Genomic DNA, 21,793 nt, shown 5'->3' on the forward strand with positions numbered 1-21,793 from the left:
AATGATAGATTAAATATCCACAGTAACAGCTCTCAACTGCAGAAAAAACCCACTCAACAATTTTCAACACTGCTACTTAAAAGCATCATCTGGTAATTCCTATCTAGGCCCAAAATAGTGTTTAAATCTTTGTCATTTCTCTGTAAACCATCGGGGATAGACAATACCTAATTGCTAGTGTATGGTTAAACCATAATTTGGGAATAAGATCAGGTCTCTCACAGTCACCATATATAAGATAATGTCTAGCAAAGAACCAACATAAATATCAGAACTCCCAAGTTTCTGCAGTTCTGAAGAAAAATCATACTGGACTCAAAACATTAACTCTGTGCCTTTCTCCACGTTTCCAGGCCTGTTGAATTTCTATAGCATTTTACATGATTTTGTCTGTTCCTGTCTGTACTGGTATTATTGGTAACAGGTGACAACTATTTGGGTTTTTCAGAATTACCTATAAACAGTGAGTTTGGGAGAAGTATGAGAGCGCTGTCAACAACCTTGGAACTGTCTTGTGATCTCATCTTTTCTAATTGCAGAAGTGGGGAAGTATCGTCAATTGTGAAAGAACACATTTAAATTATCCTTCTCTTAGCAATTCCCATTACGTAAATCAAATCTACTATAAAACATAAAATTCAATCCTACCAAATGGTATAGCATGCAAACTTTGCAACTATTATTGCTCTGCACCAGCAAAAGCTATCAGCATATCTCACGCAGAGTCTTGCACATTGCAAATGCTTCATGTCTGTGTGGAATCCTTCCTAAGCACTTATCATGGCAACTTTAAAATAGGAAAATCAGCCATATATTTCATAATTAGAATACCATATGTAAATAATTGCGAGTTTTGAGAAGATTTGCAGCTCAGGTTGAGGTTCTGGATGTGAGTTTGCTCGCTGAGCTGCAAGGTTAGTTTTCAGACGTTTCGTCACCATTCTAGGTAACATCAGTGAGCCTCCGATGAAGCGTTGGTGTTATGTCCCGCTTTCTATTTATCTGTTTAGGTTTCCTTGAGTTGGTGATGTCATTTCCTGTGTCGGTGATGTCATTTCCTGTTCTTTCCCTATAAACTATCCTCTGAGAAAAAGAACAGGAAATGACATCACCAACCCAAGGAAACCTAAACAGATAAATAGAAAGTGGGACATAACACCAGCGCTTCGTCGGAGGCTCACTGATGATGTTACCTAGAATGGTGACGAAACGTCTGAAAACTAACCTTCCAGCTCAGCGAGCAAACTCACATCCAGTAAATAATTGCCTTGTACAAATCAAAATGCTATCTAAAATAAGACGTTCTTTTTACTTTAGTATTTGAAATTTTTAATGACAAAACGAATTAAAAATTCACATTTTAAAGTAACATGAATACATTTACCAACTGATTGTTATACATTCCAAAACCTTGATTAAACTTTTAACATTAAATTCTTGAATAGCATCAAAAGCCTGAGGTTTAGCGAAATATCTTCACTTCTGCAGTTGGACTTAATCATTTAAGTGTATCAGGAACAGCATGCAACTTGTGCAACAATATAAAGCGACATTCTTTCATCCGGTGAAGACTTGAGAGCTTCTTTGCTTTTCCTATAAACCTTTCAAATAAAACGGAAACCAAACACTTAACTACTCACAAACAACATCTGGTATCAGCAACACCTCTGATTCTGATTCAGTAGGAAACAAAAGATTATTTTTTAAAACATTAATTATCATCCACTCATTATGCTCATCTCTATTTTGGAAAAGGAAGTGTCCAACCTTTACACATTAGATACAGGCAAACTTCAATTTTTGTCTTCCTCAAGGGGCAAAGTTCAGCAAGGTGAGGATTGCCATAACAATAAATATGACTTTCATGAAGAAAATTCAAAACCACAAATTAATGATTTAGATTGGTAATTAACAGAAAAGACCATGAGAAGAAGCCATGTAGCAAAGTTTAATAATAAACTAATTTTCATCTTTTTGGCTAACAAGCAGAGCGAAACAGAGAAAAAGAATCAACCCCGATTCATGGTCACCAGGGAAGGGGGAGGTGACTGGGGCCAAGCTAAGGAGTTAGTTTTTAAACTAACACTGACCTTGGGGGTTGCCTGTGGTGAGGTGCGCTCTGAACTGGCCACAGTGGAATTCATAGAATTAGGGGGGTCAGAAGGAAGTTGCCTTTCAACCTGGAGTTTCATCCTTCTCCCCTTTCCTCAGTTCTTTCTCATCCCTTCCACCCTCTCTCATTTTGCTGTTTAACTTCAAAATAATCCATGGGGCTTTGCAGTCTGAAAATTTCAACCAGCACTATAAAACCTCTGGCAAATATTATGCATTGAAGTTAAAGCAGCCTAGTATTTCTTTCCTAGACAGACTTAAATTTAAAAATTAGAAGAAAGGAAAATTAATGGCACCTAGCAGCGTGACCATCACTTCCTCCCGCCTTCACTGTCAACAGCCAAACTTGCAAATCCCCTCCACCATTCAAGTCTTATCAATTCGCAAATGCCCCCACCACCATTTCATTGTCCTCCACCCATGCTGACTGTCATCTTCTTCATCCCCCTCACTAAACCAGAGTTCCTGAAGGCGTCCCAATCCCAAATGCAGCCTGCAGACGGACTGCCAAGGCTCCAAAGCCTTGGGTTGGTCATGGTTCTTCGTGATTGATTTTTGTTCACATTCAGTAAGCCCACAGTAGCACATAATGAGAAAAAAAAGAGACGACCTTAGATCAGAGAAAGAATGCCCTGCAAAAGCTCCCACTTATAGCTGCCTGTATCTGAAACACTGGCTGTACGAATGAGTTGTAAATTTATCTATCAATAAATCAGAAGACAGGCCCCATGAAATATTATGGTGAGTCATATGTGGTTCATGGCTTTTAGGTTGAATACCTTTATCTTCTCACGCATTTTCTGAGCATGAAGGAACATCCTCCTTATCTAAAACCCTAAAGAATGAATATGTTGAGCAAATCTTCAGGAGTCCAGAAGTCAGTTATCGAGGATAGATGGTCACTTTGACAGAATATGGCTTGTAGTGGACAGTGTATAGCAAGAGTTAGGACAAATGAAGCTTAGAGAGTTTGGATAAGGATTCTGAGAGATCGTGGATACAACAGACGCACAGAAGTTTACACAGGTAGAAGAGAATGGGACCAGAGGGCTTAGCCTCAGTGAAGGGACAGACCTTGAGAACTGAGATGAGGAGCAACTTCCTTCAGCCAGAGGGTGGTGAATCTATGAAACTCATGGGCACAGAGGGCTGTAGAGCCAAGTCACTGAGTGCCTTTAAGAAAGAGATAGATAGGTTGTTCATTATTAAGGGGATCAAGGGTTAAAAAGAGAACTGGGGAGAATGGATTGAGAAACGTATCAGCTATGATCAAACAGCAGCCTATTTCTGCGTCTTTGCATGGAATTTTTTTTAAAATCAACCAGTCAGTATGTTAAGACACCTTGGTGGCAGATGGGACGTAAACTCAGACAATCTAGCTCAGAGGTAGGGTCACGAATACTCTGCCACAAGATCATCTTACTATATGAAAATATGAAAGGTGCTGTAATCAAAAACAAAGAGAGATTTTTGGAGAAGTTCAGCAGGTCTGGCAGCATTTGTGAACAGAAATCATAATTAATGTTTCACTGGACCCGAAATGTTAACTGATTTTTGTTCACAGATGCTGCGGGACCTGAACTTTTCCAGCAATCTCTATTTTTGTTTCATCTTACGCTACCATTAATTACTTGCATTGCAGCAGGAAAGAATAATCAATTTAACAACAGAATAATACCATTAGATTTTCATAACCGTGATTGAATAAAACATTTCAAAATCAAACTAAAATATGCAAAGGTCAAGAATGGATGGGGCAAGCTAGAAAGAAGGGAGAATATTTACAATAACTGAGTTGTCAAGACCAAGAAAAAAATGCAAATATAGAAAACAGAGGAAATTTCTTCGCACAGTACTTCAAGTCTGTGGATTTCACATCCAGTGTTTGTGCTTAAATGCAAACAAACTATGTCAACATTCAAGGTGACAGTGGATAGTTGGTAAAAGAAAACGGGTTAAAAGGGATAGGGAAACAAGACTGATTTGCTGCGATTGGGATCAGTTGCTTGCCTGGAAAGTAAGCACTTCAAGTGGACTGGCCAACTAGATTTTTTTTACATTTTATCAGTTTTGCAGATGTCTTTACTGTTTTATAGAAAATCAGGAAAAAAACACTATAGTTTCTAAATACCAAAAAATATTCCCAATTGATAAATGCCTTTGCATCTCCTTTTTTTCTTAAAAAAAACTAGTTAAATTCAGCAAATATATGGTCTCCAAGAAATGCATACATCTGTCAGCAAGCTAATGTATTTTTATTAAATCTATCAGTTCTGTCCAGAAAAAGCCTTTTCCAAAAGACCTTCAAAATCTGACAGATCAAATCTTATTTCTATTCTCAAACCTAAGCAAGAAGTGATAACACCAACCACGTTCAACAGTGCAAATTGATTAATCCCCCTTTATAGAATTCCACCTCTCCTGATTACACCTATCAAATGTTAAGTACCATTATGCTGAAGTGACAACACATGGTAAATTCCCCATCCATTTGCAGCAGTCTTTGTGGTCCTGCTCGCCTGTACTAACAATGATGAAAAATTAATTTCCCTTATCTACAACTAAGCCACGAAATCCAAATCCTGCAAACTGGCAACTCTTTCTGTACAGGTATTATGAAAACCTCTGAAGATTAATTGCACGTCAGGTGACATGAAATTAATTTCTGTATTCCTGACAGACATTTGATACTCTGTACTGAGAGAAAAGATAACATTGTCAGAGTACACAGAATGACAGCACTGCAGCTTCCTGGACAGCTTCGTAAGGATTCCCTTTATAAAAAGGATACACTGCCTGTCAAAGGTACTGCCACCAATCCAGCTTCTGGCAGACTTTGCAAGACAAGCATCTATTAACAGTGACATACTGCTTTTATTTTTACCAGTTGCAAATAAAAGAAAATTCAAATTTCTGCTCAAATCCCAGTGACAGTTATGGGAAAATAAGCAGATTCAACATTCTTCTTTCACCTTAAGCTATAAAACCTGAATCATTTGAAGTACTATTAATATCAGTCAAAAGTTTAATTAGTACACATGGGCATTACCTACAGGAGATTTTACTGAAGGTCTCATGCTGTTATGGATTATTTTGCACTTCTACAAGCAACACCCTCTGGCAAAACAAAAATCAGATTCAAAGGTGACTCACAATCAAGTCAAAAATGTTGGAAGTATTTTCGAAGAACAGTTTTATCTTTCAACATTAGCTTGTACTAAATATAACAGACAAATAACAGAAGGATGTACTGTGAGGCTGTGCCAGACATTCAACTTCCTAAACATTTATGTGAATGCACAGTAGAAGTCTCTGAGCCACTGGCAAAGGAAATATCCTTTAATACTCAGCCACATTCTATAACAGTGAAGGGACAATCAATGACAAAATTTCGATGAATTATGCTACAAAATGTTTTCCTGATGCAACAGAATTTTCCTTAAACTTCTAAAACCAAACAGCTCTTGCAAATTACTTACACCTTGAAATGAAGATGACTACATTGTAAATTCAAGCAGGAACAAATCATACAAAAGCAGAAATTCATGGTAGCACCTGCAGTATGACTTGCAAAAAGTGAGGTTACCTCTGTTAAATAATAAAAATTTGGTTTTCTTTCAAAATTAGTACCAATCACACAATGCATTTGTACAAAGAATCCTAGGTCTTACCATAGTTGGAAGCTTGAGTACCCTTATTTTGGGATTAATGTGAGGCCCATCCCCTCCTCCACTGTTCATTCTTTGCATTACAGTCCGTTTTACACCAGATTTTAATTCTGGAGTCTTGACTGCAGGAACAAACATCTTTCCAGACTGCATGCTAGATCCTGGTATGTTAACTGGTTTATACTGAACAACTTTTGAAAACTGAAGTTGATTTAAAGATGCAGGTCTGACCTGTTTGGTTTGGTTGATGTTCTTTTTCAATTCTGCTTGAACCTGCATAGTATTTCCAGCTTGATAGGTTTTAATAAATTGCTGCTGTGCTCCGGCTCCTGTGCCTTGTTTCTTTGTAGATAGTCTGTTTTTTATGTTTGGCTGTACTAGGCTTACAGCCTGTAGTGTGGATGTGTTAATGTTCTGGGGAGCCTGTGGTGCATTTGCTGGTTGCGATGGTTGTTGTGCAGCAGGCGGCTGCTGCTGTTGCTGTTGTGCAAGACGTTCAAGCAGTTCTTTCTTTCGGGCACCGGCTTGCTGCTGACGTCGGAGTTCCTTCTGTTTCAGAATTTCTTCTCTGAGCTTTTTCTGCTCTTCAATTTTCAAACGATACACTCTTGTTTCCTCATCTTCATCTGTAAGCTAATGAAAAAAGTGTTAGTGAATTTAGATGCACAGAATGATACTATTTACAAAATTGGTTTTACACAATTTTGAAACTGCCTACTAAAATGCAGAAACTAGAAGAAAATTAGTTGAAGCCATTTGTCGAGAACAATGTCACAGCCAGGACTTCTAGAAATGGAAAAGTGGTGATGGGGCAAGGTGGTGAAGTGAATTCATCCACTTTTTAACTCAGTTCCTCCTGAACAATGGAAGTGGGGGGGTGGGTGTTGGGGAGTTCATTCCCTGCAGAAACGCGAAACTTCTCCAAATTGGCACATTAAATAAAATAATACACACACAATTAGCACATGGAACTGGCTAGCTTGTAATCCAATATCGGTCACACTCCCAAGATTTAAATATAAACTACAGCAAAACAGTCAAGCCCAAAGTACACTACATATCTTTCCCATATCATAGAAGCACCCAATCTTTGGACAGACCACTGTAAATTTAAACCACAATCCAGCAGTGGAATCCTAATAAACTTCCATGAATCTTTTCACTGAGCAACCCATTTCTATAGAGAAGCATATTATTTTTTGGCCAGCAACTATAGTGGATAGATTTACGACGGAATCAGAGCACTTCAGTGAGTTCCATGGCTAGAGAAGTAAGCCAAGCCTGGTTTTGTGAGAAGAGAAATCATGTTCGACCAATCTATTGGACGTCTTTGAGGAAGTAACAAGTGCTGTGGATTAAGCAGAACAGTGGATATTTGGTGTCCAGAAGGCACATGATAAGGTCTTGCATCTAAGATTATCACAGGAAAACAAAAACTTACGATGTCCAGGTTAGCATGGATAGAACAATGGTTGGTGAGCAGACAGCATAGTGTGCCTTGTGCCACTGGGACTGGTGCTAGGACCTCAACTGTTTATAATTAACGTAAATAACTTTGATGAGGGGATAAAGAGAATGGTTACAAAGTTTGCAGATGACACAGAGTGCTACTATCAGGACAAACGGTTAAAAAGTCCCTATCGGAGTACAGGCACTTCAAAAGGGGAGGTGGTAATGCAATGACAAATATTCTGGGTACAGAGGTGCAAAACCCACCAGGCAGAACATGAAACTTGGATTCAATTAAGAATTGGAATAAAAAGCTAGCCTAATAGCAACCACGTAACGATTGTCAATTGTTATAAAAACCCAACTGGTTCATGAACATCCTCTAGGCAAGAAAATCTGTTGTCTTTCCCTGGTATGGCCTACACATGAGGCCTGACCCAGAGAAATGCAGGTGACTCTTACCAGTGTTCTCAGCAATTAGCGTTGAAAAATAATTGCTAGTCTTGCCAATATGGGGGTGAATAAACAAAAATTTAGCATTTGGAAAAAGATTGATGGCATTAATATAGATAAATGGATGCAAATCTAACTGCCATTAAAGACATAGTTGCAATTTGAGACAGGAAAGTCAACGTTTTGGCCCAAAACACTTCTCCAGGACTAAGGAGAGTGGGGTGGGCAGGAATGATAGGTGGGATGGTGATAGGTGGCTGCAGGTAGGGGGTTAATTAGTCAGGAAAAAGCAGATAGGGGAGTGCGAAGATGGACAGGTCAGGTCTGGTCAGGTCAGGGAGGGGAGGGCTGGACATGGGATAAAGCTGGGGTTGGAGGGATTTTCAAGTTGGTGAAGTCAATATTAAGGCCATTGCACTGTAAGCTCCAAAGGCAAAATATTAGGTGTCGTTCCTCCGATTTTACGTTTGCCCTCACTCTGACAGTGGTGAAGCCAAGGACAGACATGTTGTCAGGAGAGTGGCTGGGGGAATTAAAATGGATGGCAACCAGAAAGTCGGGTTTGTTGGTACATGCCAGAACAGATGCTCTGCGAGTCTGCGTTTGATCTGTTAGAGAGAAGATCACACTGGGAACAATGGATACAATAGATCAGGTTGGATGAAGCGCAGGTGAATCTCTGCTGGATGTGGAAGGATTGTTTGGGGCCTTGGACAGAGGAAAGTGGGGAGGTGTAGGGTCAGGTTTTGCACCTCTTGCAGTTGCAGGGGAAGGTACCAGGTGTGGTAGTGAAATTGGTGGGGAGTGTGGAGCTGATGAGGGAGACGTGAAATAAATGGTCCCTGCGGAAAGCAGACAAGGGTGGGGGTGGAAATATCTTTTCAGCGGTGAGGTCTGATTGCAGGTGGTAAAAATGTCAGGGAATAATGCATTGGATTTGAAGGTTGGTGGCATGGTACGTGAAGACTAAGCAGGACTCTATCCTTACTAGTGTTGGGGGCAAAGGGGTATGAGCCCAGAAGTGCGGGAAACCGAAGAAATGCAGCTCAGGGCATCCTTAATTACAGAAGAGGAGAAATTCAGGTTCTTAAAGTAGGAGGTTATCTAGGATGTCCTGGAGTAAAACGCCTCATCCTGGGAGCAGACAGAACCGGAACCAGCACCAGTCTTTGCGACAGAACCAGCACCAGCCTGTGACCTGCTCTTGTAGAAAAAGCATTTATGTGGCCAGTTCCATTCAGTTTCTGGTCAAAGGCACTACACCAGGAATGATGATCATGGACAATGCAGTAATGGTATTGCCACTCAGCATCGAGGGAAGATGGCTGACTTTTCTCTTGTGGGATATGTTCATTGTAAGGTAATTTTGTAATGTCAACCCAAGTTTGAACATCGTCAAGGTCTTTCTGCATTTGGATATATAATACGTCAGTCTGTGAGGAGCTGCAAATGGTACTCCCCAAAATGCAATCATCAGAAACAAAATCCTCACTCTAAACATATGATGAAAAAATGGTTGTTGATGAAGCAGTTGAAGATAGTTGGGCCAACAACACTATCTAAGGAACTGCATAGAACACCTGATACCACCGTGTGGGGTTGGAGGAACACAGCAGGTCAGGCAGTATTCAGGGACAGTAAAGCTGACGTTTCAGATCTGGACCCTTCTTCAGAAATGGGGCAGCTGACGTTTCGGGTCAGGACCCTTCTTCAGAAATTGGGGGGGGGGGGGGGGGCATAGAATCCCTACTGTGTAGTAACAGATCATTCGGCCCAACCCTCCAAACAGCATCCTACTCAGACCCAAACTCCAACCTGATCGCAACAGCCCTGCACTTCCCATGGCTCAGCCACTTAGCATGCACATCCTGGGACATTATGGGCAATTTAGTATGCCAATCCACCTAACCTGCATATCTTTGGACCGTGGGAGGAAACCGGCGGACCAGAAGGAAACTCATGCAGACACGAGAGACCGTGCAAACTCTACACAGACAGCCGAAGGTGGAATCAAACCTGGGAATCTGGCACTGTGAGGCAACAGCGCTAACCACTGAGATAACAAAGTGTGGCGTGGATGAACACAGCAGGCCAAGCAGCGTCTTAGGAGCACAAAAGCTGACATTGCGGGCCTAGATCCTTCACAGTAAAGGCGGATGGGGAGAGGATTCTGAAATAAATAGGGAGAGAGGGGGAGGCGGACCAAGGACACACAGGTCAAAGGGGCGGGTTGAGGTTGGTAGGTAGGAAGGAAATGGAGTTGTGGCTTGAGGTGGGAGGAGGGGATAGGTGAGAGGAAGAACAGGTTAGGGAGGTGGGGACGAGCTGGGCTGGTTTTGGGATGCAGTGGGAGTGAGGGGAGATTTTGAAGTTTGTGAAAGCCACATTGATACCATTGGGCTGCAGGGTTCCCAAGCGGAAAATGAATTGCTGTTCCTGCAACCTTCGAGTGGCATCATTGTGGCACTGCAGGAGGCCCATGATGGACATGTCGCCTAAGGAATGCGAGGGGGAATTGAAATGGTTTGCGACTGGGAGATGCAGTTGTTTATTGTGAACCGAGCATAGGCATTCTGTAAAGCGGTCCCCAAGCCTCCGCTTGGTTTCCCCAATGTAGAGGAGGCCACAACGGGTATAGCAGCTGCAGTCTACCACATTGGCAGATGTGCAGGTGAACATCTGCTTGATGTAGAAAGTCATCCTGGGGCCTGGGATGGAGGTGAGGGAGGAGGAGTGGGGGCAAGTGTGGCATTTCCTGCGGTTGCAGGAAAAAGTGCCGGGTTTGGTGAGGTTGGAGGGGAGTGTGGAGCGGACAAGGGAGTCCTGGAGAGAGTGGTCTCTCCGGAAGACAAACAAGGGTGGGGATGGAAAAATATCTTTGGTGGTGGGGTCTGATTGTAGAAGGCAGAAGTGTCGGAGGATGATGCGTTGTATCTAGAGGTTGGTGAGGTGGTATGTGAGGATGAGGGGGATTCTCTTTTGGCAGTTATTGCGGGGGGCAGGGTGTGAGGGATGAGTTACGGGAAATGCGGGAGACACGGTCGAGTGCGCTCTCGACCACTGCGGTGGGTGGGGGATTGCGGTCCTTGAAGAACAAGGACATCTGGGACGTACGGGCGTGGAATCCCTCATCCTGGGAGCAGATGTGGCGGAGGCGAAGGAATTGGGAGTAGGGGTTAGAATTTTTGCAGGAAGGTGGGTGGGAGGAGGTGTATTCTAGGTAGCTGTGACAGTCGGTGGGCTTGAAATGGGCATTGGTTTCTAGGTGGTTGCCTGAGATGGAGACAGAGAGGTCTAGGAAGGTGAGGAATGTGTTGGAGATGGCCCAGGTGAACTTATAGTTGGAGTGGAAGGTGTTGGTGAAGTGGATGAACTGTTCAAGCTCCTCTTGGGAGCACGAGGCAGCGGTGATACAGTCATCAATGTAACGGAGGAAGAGGTGGGGTTTAGGGCCAGTGTAGGTACGGAAGAGGGACTGTTCCACGTAACCTACAAAGAGACAGGCATTGCTTGGGCCCATACGGGTACCCATGGCCACCCACTTTGTCTGTAGGAAGTGGGAGGAATCAAAAGAGAAGCTTTCTCAGAGCTAACCACTGAGCCGCCCTTTGATGAAGGCATAACTGATCTCTAACTGCATGAATAATTTGTCTTTGGGACACACAAGACTCCAAAAACTGAAGTTTTTATTTAACTCCCACTGGTTTTGTTTTGCTTTGCTCGGGCTTCTCAGTCAAAACATGCCTTTATGTCAAGAGAAGTCACTCTTACTTTACCACTGGTGTTTAGCTCTTTTGTCCATGACTGAACTAAGACTGTAAAAAGGTCAGGAGCGGGGTCAGCCTGGAATAATTCAATCAATAGGCAGGTTATAGATAACCAAGAGCTTCTTGAAAATACCATTGATGATCCCATCATCACTTTACTGATCATTGGGAATAAACTGATGGAGCAGTAATTGGCCAGACTGAATTTGTCCTGAGGAGATATCTAGGACATTTTCCACATTACTGGACTGATACCAGAGTTGCAGCTGCTCTGGAACAGCTGGCCAAAGGCATCACAAATTCTGGAGTACAAATCTTCAGGGCAATTGTGTAACGCTGTCACAGTCCACAGTCTTTGCAGTATCCAGTGCCTCCAACCATTATTGATAATACCTGGAGTGAATTTAATTGCTTAAGTTGGCATCTGTAAAGCTCGGGCCCTCGAATAAATGATGGATACCGAAAGGAGACCTACTCACTGATCACTTATTTGGCAGTTTCATACCATTAGTTTAAATAGTTTTTCAATTGTTTTAATGGCTGCAAAGCTGGCTGAAGAGAGTGGGCCCACAAACACGAGTGGTCATTAAGGCAGGGTACCTGGGCTTCAATTGTACAAGGGAGTCAAGATTTTGAATACAAATCGGCTCAACAGGTCCTCTCTTCAGTCACACTTAAACCATACTGATGCATTGATTTCATTGTATTGTTAAGATACTTAGATATAGCTGATTGAACCGGGCTTCTCCGAAGATATGTGTGCTCTTGATGCTCCAGTAACACAGAACTGTTTGCGTTGTGCCAGGGCCACTCATCTCCTGACCTCATTCCAGCCTTGGTTCAAAGATAGACAAGAGCGCTGAATTCCAAAAGTGAGATGGTAGTGACAGCCCTTGACATCATTCCATCAGCCCTTCCATCATTTCCACGGGGCAGCAGATACATAGTGCACAATCCCCCCACTGCAAACTGCCCTCCAAATCACTTGCCATTCTGTCTCAAACACGTATTGGCTTTCCTCTACTATTGTCGGGTCCAGGTCCTGGAATTCCCTCCCTCAGGATGTTATGGGTGAACCCACAGCACATAGTCTGCGGCTGTTCAGGAAGCCACCGCACTACCACTCTTGTCAAGGGTAACTAGGAATGCATAATAAATGCAAGTCAGCAAATGTTCCACAAATATGTACTGGCCTGGAGCGGGTTCAGAGGAGGTTCACAAGAATGATCCCAGGAATGGAAAGTTTAACATGTGAGGAACCTTTGAGGACTCTGGGACTATACTCGTTGGAGTTTAGAATGATGAGGGGGGATTTAATTGAAACTTACAGAATTCTGAATGGCCTGGACAGAGTGGATTTTGGGAAGATGCATCCCTTGGGAGGAGGGACTAGGACCCGAGGGCACAGCCGTAGAGTAAAGGGAAGGCCTTTTAGAAAGGCGATGAGGAGAAACTTCTTCAGCCACAGAGAGGTGAACCTATGGAGTTCACTGCCACAGAAGGCTGTGGAGGCCAGGTCATTGAGTGCATTTAAGACTGAAAATGGGTAGATTCTTGATTATCAAGAGGATCAAGGGTTACGGGGAGAAAGCGGGAGAATGGGGTTCAGGAATTTATCAGCCATGATTGAATGGCGGAGAAAACTCAATGGGCTGAATGGCCTAATTTCTGATGCTATGTCTTATGGTCTAATATATTAAATCCAATTTCTAAAGTCCATTAATAGCGTAGTGGAGTTGGAAATGGGGCGGGGGGGAAGGAGTGCATAGTTGAACAATGCAGCTGAGAAATACTGGAACTGAGAAAAACCCCAGGTTGAGAGAGATCTAGAATTGTGCTCGGGAGTAGCTGCTAGCTTGCAGTATTAGGATACCAATGGAATGTGGTCTCAACTATAGAAATTGCACCACCTGGACAACAGCAATTGCCTAGAAAATCCACAGTGGCCTGTGAAACAGTGCCAGAGTTAGATGATCAAAAGTGTTAAATTGGATTCTCTTATGTTGAGGAGGCAAAGTTTTAATGAGATTTGGTTACCCTCAGTTTCACCAACATCTCCGAAGTGTGTGCGCTAGTGAGCATGAGTGTGCGTGTACACGCATGTGTCAGGGGGCTGCCCAGGAACTTAGAGTACCAAGAAATGGGTCTTGACCACATTTCCTATTTGAAGTGCTCCGTGAGGCATTACTGCTACTTCCCCTCTGTTAATTCAGGATGTTAAAGGGTGAGTTGTGGCTTGCATACTGTTTTGCTTTTCTAATCTAACAGCCAATTCACATTAACAAAACACACATTATAGCAGTACCTGAGATAATGGGAACTGTAGATGCTGGAGAATCCAAGATAACCAAGTAAGAGGCCTGCTGTGTTCATCCAGCTTCACACTTGGTTATCTTATAGCAGTACCTATTTTGTACCTGTACCTATTTTGCAAATTACCTGAAACGTGTGCCAATCTGATTCTTGACTTTTCCTTATAAAATATCCAGACTCATGATTTTGAATGCCTCTACTAAACCTTTTCTTACGCTTCTTTTTCTGAGGACAACAGTCCTAACCTTCTCTCATCCATCTACGTAACTGAAGCTAATACATATTTATATACTGACACATGAATCATAAGTTGCAAATCCAGGTTTTGCTGATGAAATTCAAGTCAAAAGATGTAGTAAATTTGCCAATAGATTTGTCAGCTTTAATCAACAATCTATGCTTATTGACTCCATTACCACTTAGTTAAATTGTGAATGTGTATCCTTTATATAGAGTTTTCAGTTACAGTCTTGAAGGAAAATTAAGTCAATTTAATTAAATTATTATTTTACTGGTAATGCTTTAATGGAACTAAATTAGTTGTGAAGAGATATCCCCCACAATTCTGTATCGCCTGAACAGTATTGGGAGGTAGTTGACAAAGTGTGGAGCTAGATGAACACAGCAGGCCAAGCAGCATCTTCAGAGCACAAAAGCTGATGTTTCGGGCCTAGACCCTTCATCAGAAAAGGCGGAGCTGGTCAACTGGTGCTGTGGTCAGTGGCACAATTGATAGGTGTCAAAGTTCTCCAGGCTTCCGAGTGCAGACTTTCACTTGCCCAGAGTTTCACAGTTTGGCACCCTCTGCAGGTTACCTGATAGCAGGGCAAGAATCAGCAAAGCTCTTTCATCAATCAAACTGAATAATCCTGAGGCGTGCAAAGTGTAAAGCAGGAGCTATAACTTAAATTTAAATCACATTAAAGAAGCAGACCATATATTTGGGACAAACAGAAGGATCCATGAAAGGCAAGAGAGATAAACAATTGTTTTTTTAAAAGTTAATAAAGAAAATTTGGAATAAAAGGTATTGAGTCTTCACATTCTCTGAAAAATTAGATTTCAGAGCCAAAAAATAGTAGTTTTGTGGCATGTTTTCATACCATTGACAAAAAAGGCTCTGAATGCACTAGGCCTACATTTTGTGGTGACTTTCATGAAGAATGGTACACCAAATTCATACCATTGCTTGCCTTTCAATTTCAAGATGAGGACTGTGAGAAACAAAGTATCTCTCATCAGCATCTTTCTGATTTGTGGACTTGAAATGTGTGAATAGAAGCTGTTGCAGTTCAATATACTTCTGAATATTGGAAAGTACTGTTAGTTTCACCTTTATTTACAAAACCACATCTTTAACTGGGGTAGGGAAGACTGATTTGAACAAGCAACAAGTTGGAGGCTGCACCATGTACGCTTCGCAATCTTGTGTGGGCAAGACGAGTAACTAATATACAAAGCTTTGCTTTGCAAATTATCATACAAACAGGGCCTTTAAAGAAGATTTATATACCAATGGGGAAACAGTCAAACTACATTTATTTCCTTAAATAAGTGCTCGTACTACCTGTTCACCCCCACCTTCCCTTTGGGAGAGGACACTTCCACCTGCCAATGTCTGGGCACAGTTTTGAAACTGTCAAAAACTGGAAAGTTAGACAATTTTGTCTAACATATTCAAATAATTTCAATATATGCTCAAACAGCATAACTATCTAAACTTCAACCAAAAGATAACTCAGACTAGAAAACTAAATTGGGAGATGCCCGAAGTGAAAAAGTACCCACTGTAAAAAACATGACATGTTGAGATGTGGTTCTGTAGATATCAGGTGTCTGACTGTGCAATTCAAAAATGCGCATTCTTCAGCATTAATTTCATGTTTAGATGAGATTGTCAGCCAGTATCTTGCTTGGGGGAAATTCTTCAACACACTGAAATAAGTTACATCACAGGTTGATCAATGGATATTCAGCTCCTACTTTCTATCAGTGAGCTCCACATTTCAATATTGTCACTCACTGACCAATCACTGGAACTGAACTACATGATACAATACATTTACGTACTGGACAATCAGCCCTTATATTGGTTGCAGCTTGAGAGAGTGGAAACTGAAAAAAGAAAGATTGTACAGGGACATGGACAGGCCAGAAGAACTGAATTTCATACAATTTCAGATAGAAAAGAATCACAGGCAACACAGAATAAAACTGTGCTTGACTGCCAAATTCCACATTTCAACAGATATGCCAATTCCTGTGGAACGGGGAGCAACTTGCACTGCATGTGGACAAAGTATCTGACAATGAAGAGGATGCGCCAAATCAAGTCTTCTGTCATTTCAAAAAGCTGGAACTTTCCTCTCTGCAGAAATAAATTATAGCACAGTGTTTATTTTTAAAAATTTGGGGAAATGCTAAAAGCAGTTTTGTTGCAAGTAATTTCCTGAATATTTTTTGCCTCGAGCCATTTCATAGATAAATTAACACCCCCTTTCTGGAATTGATCCCAAAGTTGCAAGTGGCAAGGTGCTCAATTCTTTAGCAATCTGCAATTAAACACAAACTTTATTGAAGGATCCACCTGTAGGCCTCTCCACTGAGGACAGAAATCGGAGAATTGATTGCGTAGGAAAAGAGATCAGACTTTGTCTTTAGGTCCTATACAATAGAGTCAATTAAAACAGCTAAGCCTGCAATAACATGCAGAAAAGCACTGATTTAAGACACCTGCCAAATGCAATATTTAATCTGTTTTTGTGTCAGCAAAATGTTTTAGCAAAAAAAACTGGATGCCTCAACAAAACTTAAAATATATTGCTTGAATGAAATTGTTTAATTTTGTGTACTATGTTTAGTGATTTCATAATTTTTCAAGAGCGAGCAGGGGCATTACTAAACTGGTGCAAGTTAATACCCTAAGTCAATCATCCCCCATGACCTTCTCTCTACTTCTGGTGGATTATTGTCATTACTCACATCACTCCATGTCATTCTCAAGGTTGAGTGAAACAGAAGTGATATCTGCCCACGAATCTCTTCCATACCAGATAGCTGCACAATTTCTCCACATAGCAGCAACTCACAGAAATATTCAACCCATTTCTGCATACTAGCACAACAATTTTCATTATTTTTGCCACCCTAAGGTGACAGTAAATTCACCACAGTTTCGGAGGACTATAGGGTATTTAATCTGAGAGCCACCAAGATTAAGGCAAGGGGTGTAGTTGGAAAGGCAGGTGACCTCAGCTGGTATGGGGACTGATAAGTGCTGCTGGCATCACCTAACATCACAAAGCAAACTGTTCAGCCAAGTAAACCTAGCAAAAACTGAGTGGGTGACATTTTTGCCAAACATTCCCAACAGCTGACCAATTTGAAAAATTCCTCAATATGATGCAGGCATCACTGGTTGGGCTAGCACTTATTGCCCATCCCATATTGCCCCTGAGAAAATGGTAGTGAGTTGCCTTTTAACATAGAACATACAACAGTACAGCCACAGAAGCAGGCCTTTCAGCATATCATGTCTGTATCATTCATGCTGCCATTCTAAATCAATCTCATCAGCCAGCACATGATCCAGATCCCTTTATTCCCTGCTTGAACGACTGCTGTAAATCTGGTTTGGATCAGCCCACAGTACTGTTAGGGAGTTCTGGGATTTGAAACCAGCAACAGTAAAGGCAGAGATTACTGCTAAAGAAAAAAGGGTTGATAGTTTGACATGTTCGGGCAAGATATTAGCCAGTCGTTATCAGATCTCTACAGCGAAGAGAGCTGGGTTACTTCTTGATCTTTTTCCACTGTGGTTTGCCATGAAATCATCCTCCAAACTTTTGACTTCAGCCTCCTACATATTCTGCATGTATAAACTTCAGAAATTAGGTAAAATTCTAACCATCAGCCCTAATTGCTGATAAGAGGCTTACACTTCTTCACCTATGACTTGAGGATAGAAAAAAGACTAATGTAGGAAGGTCACCAAGAGACTGGCAAGGAGAAAAGTTCAGGCTGTTCATCTGCACTCTGAGGAGGTAGACTTCCTGCATTTTTCAAAATTCACTTGTGGAATGTGAACATCACTGACTGGGCCAGTATTTATTACCCATGCTCGTGGCCCTTGAGAAGGCTGCCTTCTTGAACCACTAAAGTTCATATGCTATAGGTACACCCACAATGCCATCAGAGAGGGAATTCCAGGACTTTGACCTGGCAACAGAAAAGGAGCGGCAATATATTTGCAAGTCAGGATGGTAAGTGGTTTGGAGGGGAACTTGCAGGTGGTGACGTTCATAAGTATCTGCTGCCCTAGTCCTTCAAGATCGAAGTGACTGCAGGTTTGGAAGGTGCTGTCAAAGGATCTTTGGTGAATTTCTGCAGTGCATCTTGAAGACAGTAGCAGCTGTGAGTACTGAGTGTTGATGTGGGTTGAATAGGTATTTGTGGATGTGGAGGCAAAGAAGCAAGCTACTTTGTTCTGGATGGTGTCAAGCTTCTTGAGTGTTGCAGGAACTGAACCCACCCAGGTCAGAGGGGAGTATTCTATCACAGTCCTTACTTGTGCCTTATAAATGGTGCACGGACTTTGAGGAGTCAGGTGGTGAGTTACTCATTGCAGTATTCCTAAATTCTGACTTGCTCTTGTATCCAACGTATTTACATGGCAAGTCCAGTTAAGTTTCTGCCCAATGGTAACACCCAGGAACAAAAACAGAAGCTGCTGGAAAAGCTCAGCAGGTCTCGCAGTGTCTGTGAAGAAAAATAGCAGAGTTAACATTGCGGTTCAGTAACCTCCAGAATATGAATGGAAATTCAGTGTTGGTAACACCATTGAATGTCAAGAAGTTAAGGCTGTCTCTCACTGGAGCTGGTCATTGCCTGGCATTTGTGTAGTGCAAATATTACTTGCCACACGTCAGCTCAAGCCTGGACATTATTCGCAACGTATTGGTTCGAACATGGACTGCTTCATTACCTGGAGGAATCACAAGTGGTGCTGAACACTGTGCAATCATTGAACATCGCCACTTGTCACCTTATGATGGAGGGAAGGTCATTGATGATGCGGCTAAAGATGGTTGGGCCTAGGACACTAATTAAAAGCCAAAAGAAGTGCGGATGCTGTGAATCAGGAACAAAAACAAAGTTGCTGGAAAAGCTCAGCAAATCTGGCAACACCTGTGGAGGAGAAAACAGAGTTAATGTTTCGGGTCTGGTGACCCTTCCGCAGAACTCAGGTTCCAAGGAAGGTCACCAGACCCGAAACGTTAACTCTGTTTTCTCCTCCACAGATGCTGCCAGACCTGTTGAGCTTTTCCAGCAACTTTGTTTTTCGGCCTAGGGCACAACCTTGAGGATCTCCCGCACAGATGCCTTGGAGCGGAGATAACTGACTTCCAATAACCACAACCATCTTCCCGTTTGCTAGGTATGACTGACCAATGGAGAGTTTTCCCCAATTCACACCGATTCCTGTTTGGCTAGGGCTTCTCGATGCCCCACTCCATCAAACGTGGACTTGATGTCAGGCGTTGTAACTTTCACCTCACCTTTAGAATTCAGCTCATTTGTTCATGTTTGCACCAAATCTGTAATGATGTCGGGAGCTTCCTGACTATGCAAACTGGGCTGGCCTCAGATAACTAAATGGACAACTCTGGGTTTCTCTATGGCTGAATCACCTACTTGAAATGTTCAATCCTTAAAGCAAAGCAGAGTTACTTTTGGACAGGCTTGGACATATTATCATTTCTAAATTGGCAGCAGCCAAATCCTGATATTTCCTCATTAACAGCACAGAGGAAATACCTTTACAACATCAACTATTGTGATTCAAGGAGGCAGCACAATGCTCTTGAAGGCAAAAGTTAAATCAAGGAGAGATATCGCCAAGTTGTTTATGTTAAGAATGATCAATGTCTGGAAATAAATTGTTTGACAGAGAAGTAGAGGTGATCATAGAAAATATTCCAGAGACATAACTTGGATTCAGACAACACATTTCACAATCAGAGGAGATCTTAAAGCAGTTTACAACTAATGATGCATTTTTGAAGCTTGGTCACTGGTGCAATTTATGCGACGAGGCTGCCAAACCATGCACAGAAGAGCTTCCACAAACAGTAATATGATAAAACCCAGATAATGGGAGCTGGTAGTAAAGTGGCTATGTCACTGATTAGTGATCCAGGGATCCAGGTTATTGATGTGAGGACAGAGGTCCTCAGATGGGCCCAAACTGCAAATGGTTAAGTTTGAATTCAATAACATAACCAGGAAAATGAACAAATCTAATGGTGACCATGTAGTTCACCACTATCAACTGTTGTTAAATGAAAATCTGGTTTACTAATGCCTTTTAGGGAAGGAAATCTGCTGTCATCATCTGGTCTGGCCCACATGATTCCAAACCTATAGCAACATGGTTGACTCTTAAGTTACCTCTGAAATGATCTACTCAGTGAAACGGCAATTACAGATGGCCGCCTTATTGGTTCGCAAGACAACTCTGATTACCAAAGTGTTATCACAGAGGAAACAACAGGCTCTCTACTCGTCAACTTCAATTGAAGCTCCACTGACACTCTCCACCATCAAACATATACTCCCAGGACCAGTAGAAGATGAGGACAGATACAAGATAAAGCTTCCTCTACTCTTATAAAACACATGCAAACTGAAAGTAAAGCTCATTTAACACTAAACTCCATCAAACAATTCAAGGGCAAGAACAACATGGAGTAAGATACGGAGTAATGGGGTAAGGTACAGAGTATGCGGAGGAATGGGATTGTGGGAGGTATAGCAGTTTGGATCGAAAATTGGTTTGCTGAAAGAAGACAGAGGGTGGTGGTTGATGGGAAATGTTCATCCGGGAGACCAGTTACTAGTGGTATACCGCAAGGGTCGGTGTTGGGTCCGCTGCTGTTTGCCATTTTTATATACGACCTGGGTGCAGAAGGATGGGTTAGTAAATTTGCAGACGAGACTAAGGTCAGTGGAGCTGTGGATAGTGACAAAGGATGTTGTAGGTTACAGAGAGACATAGATAAGCTGCAGAGCTGGGCTGAGAGCTGGAAAATGGAGTTTAATGCAGACAAGTGTGAGGTGATGCGCTTTGGCAGGAGTAACCAGAAGGCAAAGTACTGGGCTAATGGTAAGATTCTTGGTAGTGTAGATCAGCAGAGATATCTCTGTGTTTATGTACACAGATCCTTGAAAGTTGCCACCCAGGTTGACAGGGTTGTTAAGAAGGCATACAGTGTGTTAGCTTTTATTAATAGAGGAATTGAGTTCCGGAAACATGAGGTTATGCTGCAGCTGTACAAAACTCTGATGCGGCTGCAATTGGAGTACTGCGTACAGTTCTGGTCACCGCATTATAAGAAGGATGTGGAAGCTTTGGAAAGGGTGCAGAGGAGATTTACTAGGATGTTGCCTGGTTTGGAGGGAAGGTCTTACAAGGAAAGGCTGAGGGACTTGAAGCTGTTTTCATTAGAGAGAAGAAGGTTGAGAAGTGACTTAATTGAGACATAAGATAATCAAAGGGTTAGATGGGGTGGATAGAGAGAGCCTTTTTCCTAGGATGGTGACAGCGAGCACGAGGGGGCATAACTTTAAATTGAGGGGTGAAAGATATAGGACAGATGTCAGAGGTAGTTTCTTTACTCAGAGAGTAGTAAGGGTATGGAATGTTTTGCCTGCAATGGTAGTACATTTGCGTCGTCACTGGACGAGCATATGGGCATACATGGAATAGTGTAGGTTAGATGGGCTTGAGATCGGTATGACAGGTCGGCACAACATTGAGGGCCGAAGGGCCTGTACTGTGCTGTAATGTTCTGTGTTCTAAAAGATCCCTCAACTCTTTCAAAAAATAGTTCAAAATATCTACTGCTGGGGCACTGTGTCAAATAACAAATTAACAGTTGATCAGAATCTTTTCTACAATGTCTTAGTAAATTCAAATAATATCATGCAGGATGATGATGCCCAACAGTCTCTAAAGACCTCTATCGTGCT

General features: G+C 42.1%; 1 protein-coding gene across 4 annotated transcripts in view; it reads right to left on the bottom strand.

Annotated features, from left to right (window-relative positions):
- rbm33a (RNA binding motif protein 33a) overlaps positions 1-21,793 on the bottom strand; it is a 150,655-nt gene that overhangs the window by 41,847 nt on the left and 87,015 nt on the right. For 2 of the 4 annotated variants that reach the window (XM_048556160.2, XM_048556152.2), the window contains exon 15: positions 5,784-6,413. In XM_048556160.2, the coding sequence (XP_048412117.1) occupies positions 5,784-6,413 (630 nt within the window). Of the gene's footprint in view, positions 1-5,085; positions 5,230-5,783; positions 6,414-21,793 lie in introns of those variants that run through there. The other 2 variants (XM_048556178.2, XM_048556169.2) reach the window with 2 other exon arrangements.

This window comes from Stegostoma tigrinum, chromosome 2, assembly GCF_030684315.1.
Source record: "Stegostoma tigrinum isolate sSteTig4 chromosome 2, sSteTig4.hap1, whole genome shotgun sequence".
Taxonomy (NCBI): domain Eukaryota; kingdom Metazoa; phylum Chordata; class Chondrichthyes; order Orectolobiformes; family Stegostomatidae; genus Stegostoma; species Stegostoma tigrinum.